The 942-nt window shown below is 52.1% G+C and overlaps 1 protein-coding gene across 1 annotated transcript in view; it reads right to left on the reverse strand.

The window, feature by feature from the left end:
* LOC131212025 (mucin-2-like) overlaps positions 1 to 942 on the reverse strand; it is a 20917-nt gene that overhangs the window by 5844 nt on the left and 14131 nt on the right. Inside the window, exons 4-5 of the mRNA XM_058205744.1 lie at positions 474 to 902; positions 7 to 211 (exon numbers count right to left, since the gene is read on the reverse strand). Coding sequence (XP_058061727.1) covers positions 7 to 211; positions 474 to 902 — 634 coding nt within the window. The remainder of the gene's footprint in view (positions 1 to 6; positions 212 to 473; positions 903 to 942) is intronic.

A 942-nucleotide genomic window follows, 5' to 3' on the forward strand; every position in this document is an offset into this window, starting at 1 on the left:
GGTGCAGGAGTAGTACTTGGTACTGGTCTTGGTGTTGTTTGAGGACAACGTGGATCGGTTGACCCTGGGAAGCAACGCAGTGGAGGCTGAGTGGTGGGTCTCGGAGTCGTCGGACAACGAGGATCACTGGAGCCAGGGTAACAACGTGGTGCTGGAGGTGTTGTTGGTAAAGGCCGGCTGGTTGTCTGCGGGCAGCGTGGATCAGTTGAACCTGTCACAGTCAGAAAAGAAACATTAGATCAAATCTCTGAGGTGTCTAACTCCGGCATCAAGCCTTACCTGGGTAGCATGCTGGACGAGCCGTAGTAGTTGGCCTTGTTTGTTCCACAGGAGGAAGATATGTTTCAGAATCTTGCTTGTCGGAGCACGTTGGATCGAGTGAACCTACGGAAGCGTTAGAAAATCAAAAATGATAGTTGAAAATTGAAATTAAAAATAGTTTTTGTACATGAAGACGATCGGCAGTTACTTACCTGGGTAGCACTTAAGAGTGGGACGAGGAGTTGTTTGAGGGCATCGAGGATCGGTTGATCCTGGGAAGCAACGAGCCGCTGCTGTTGTGGTTGGGACAGGGCGAGCAGTTGTTGGACGCGGACATCGTGGGTCGTCTGATCCGGGATAGCATCGTGGAGCAGCTGTTGTTTGCGGGCAACGCGGATCGTTAGATCCAGGGTAACAACGAGGTTGAGATGTAGTTGTTGGAACTGGTCGTGTAGTTGTTTGCGGGCAGCGAGGATCGGTTGATCCTGGGAAGCAACGCGGTGCAGGAGTAGTAGTTGGTACTGGTCTTGGTGTTGTTTGAGGACACCGTGGATCAGTTGATCCTGGGAAGCAACGTGGTGCAGGAGTAGTAGTTGGTACTGGTCTTGGTGTTGTTTGAGGACACCGTGGATCTGTTGATCCTGGGAAGCACCGCAGTGGAGGCTGAGTGGTGGGTCTCGG

This window comes from Anopheles bellator, chromosome 2 (genome assembly GCF_943735745.2).
Source record: "Anopheles bellator chromosome 2, idAnoBellAS_SP24_06.2, whole genome shotgun sequence".
Taxonomy (NCBI): Eukaryota; Metazoa; Arthropoda; class Insecta; order Diptera; family Culicidae; genus Anopheles; species Anopheles bellator.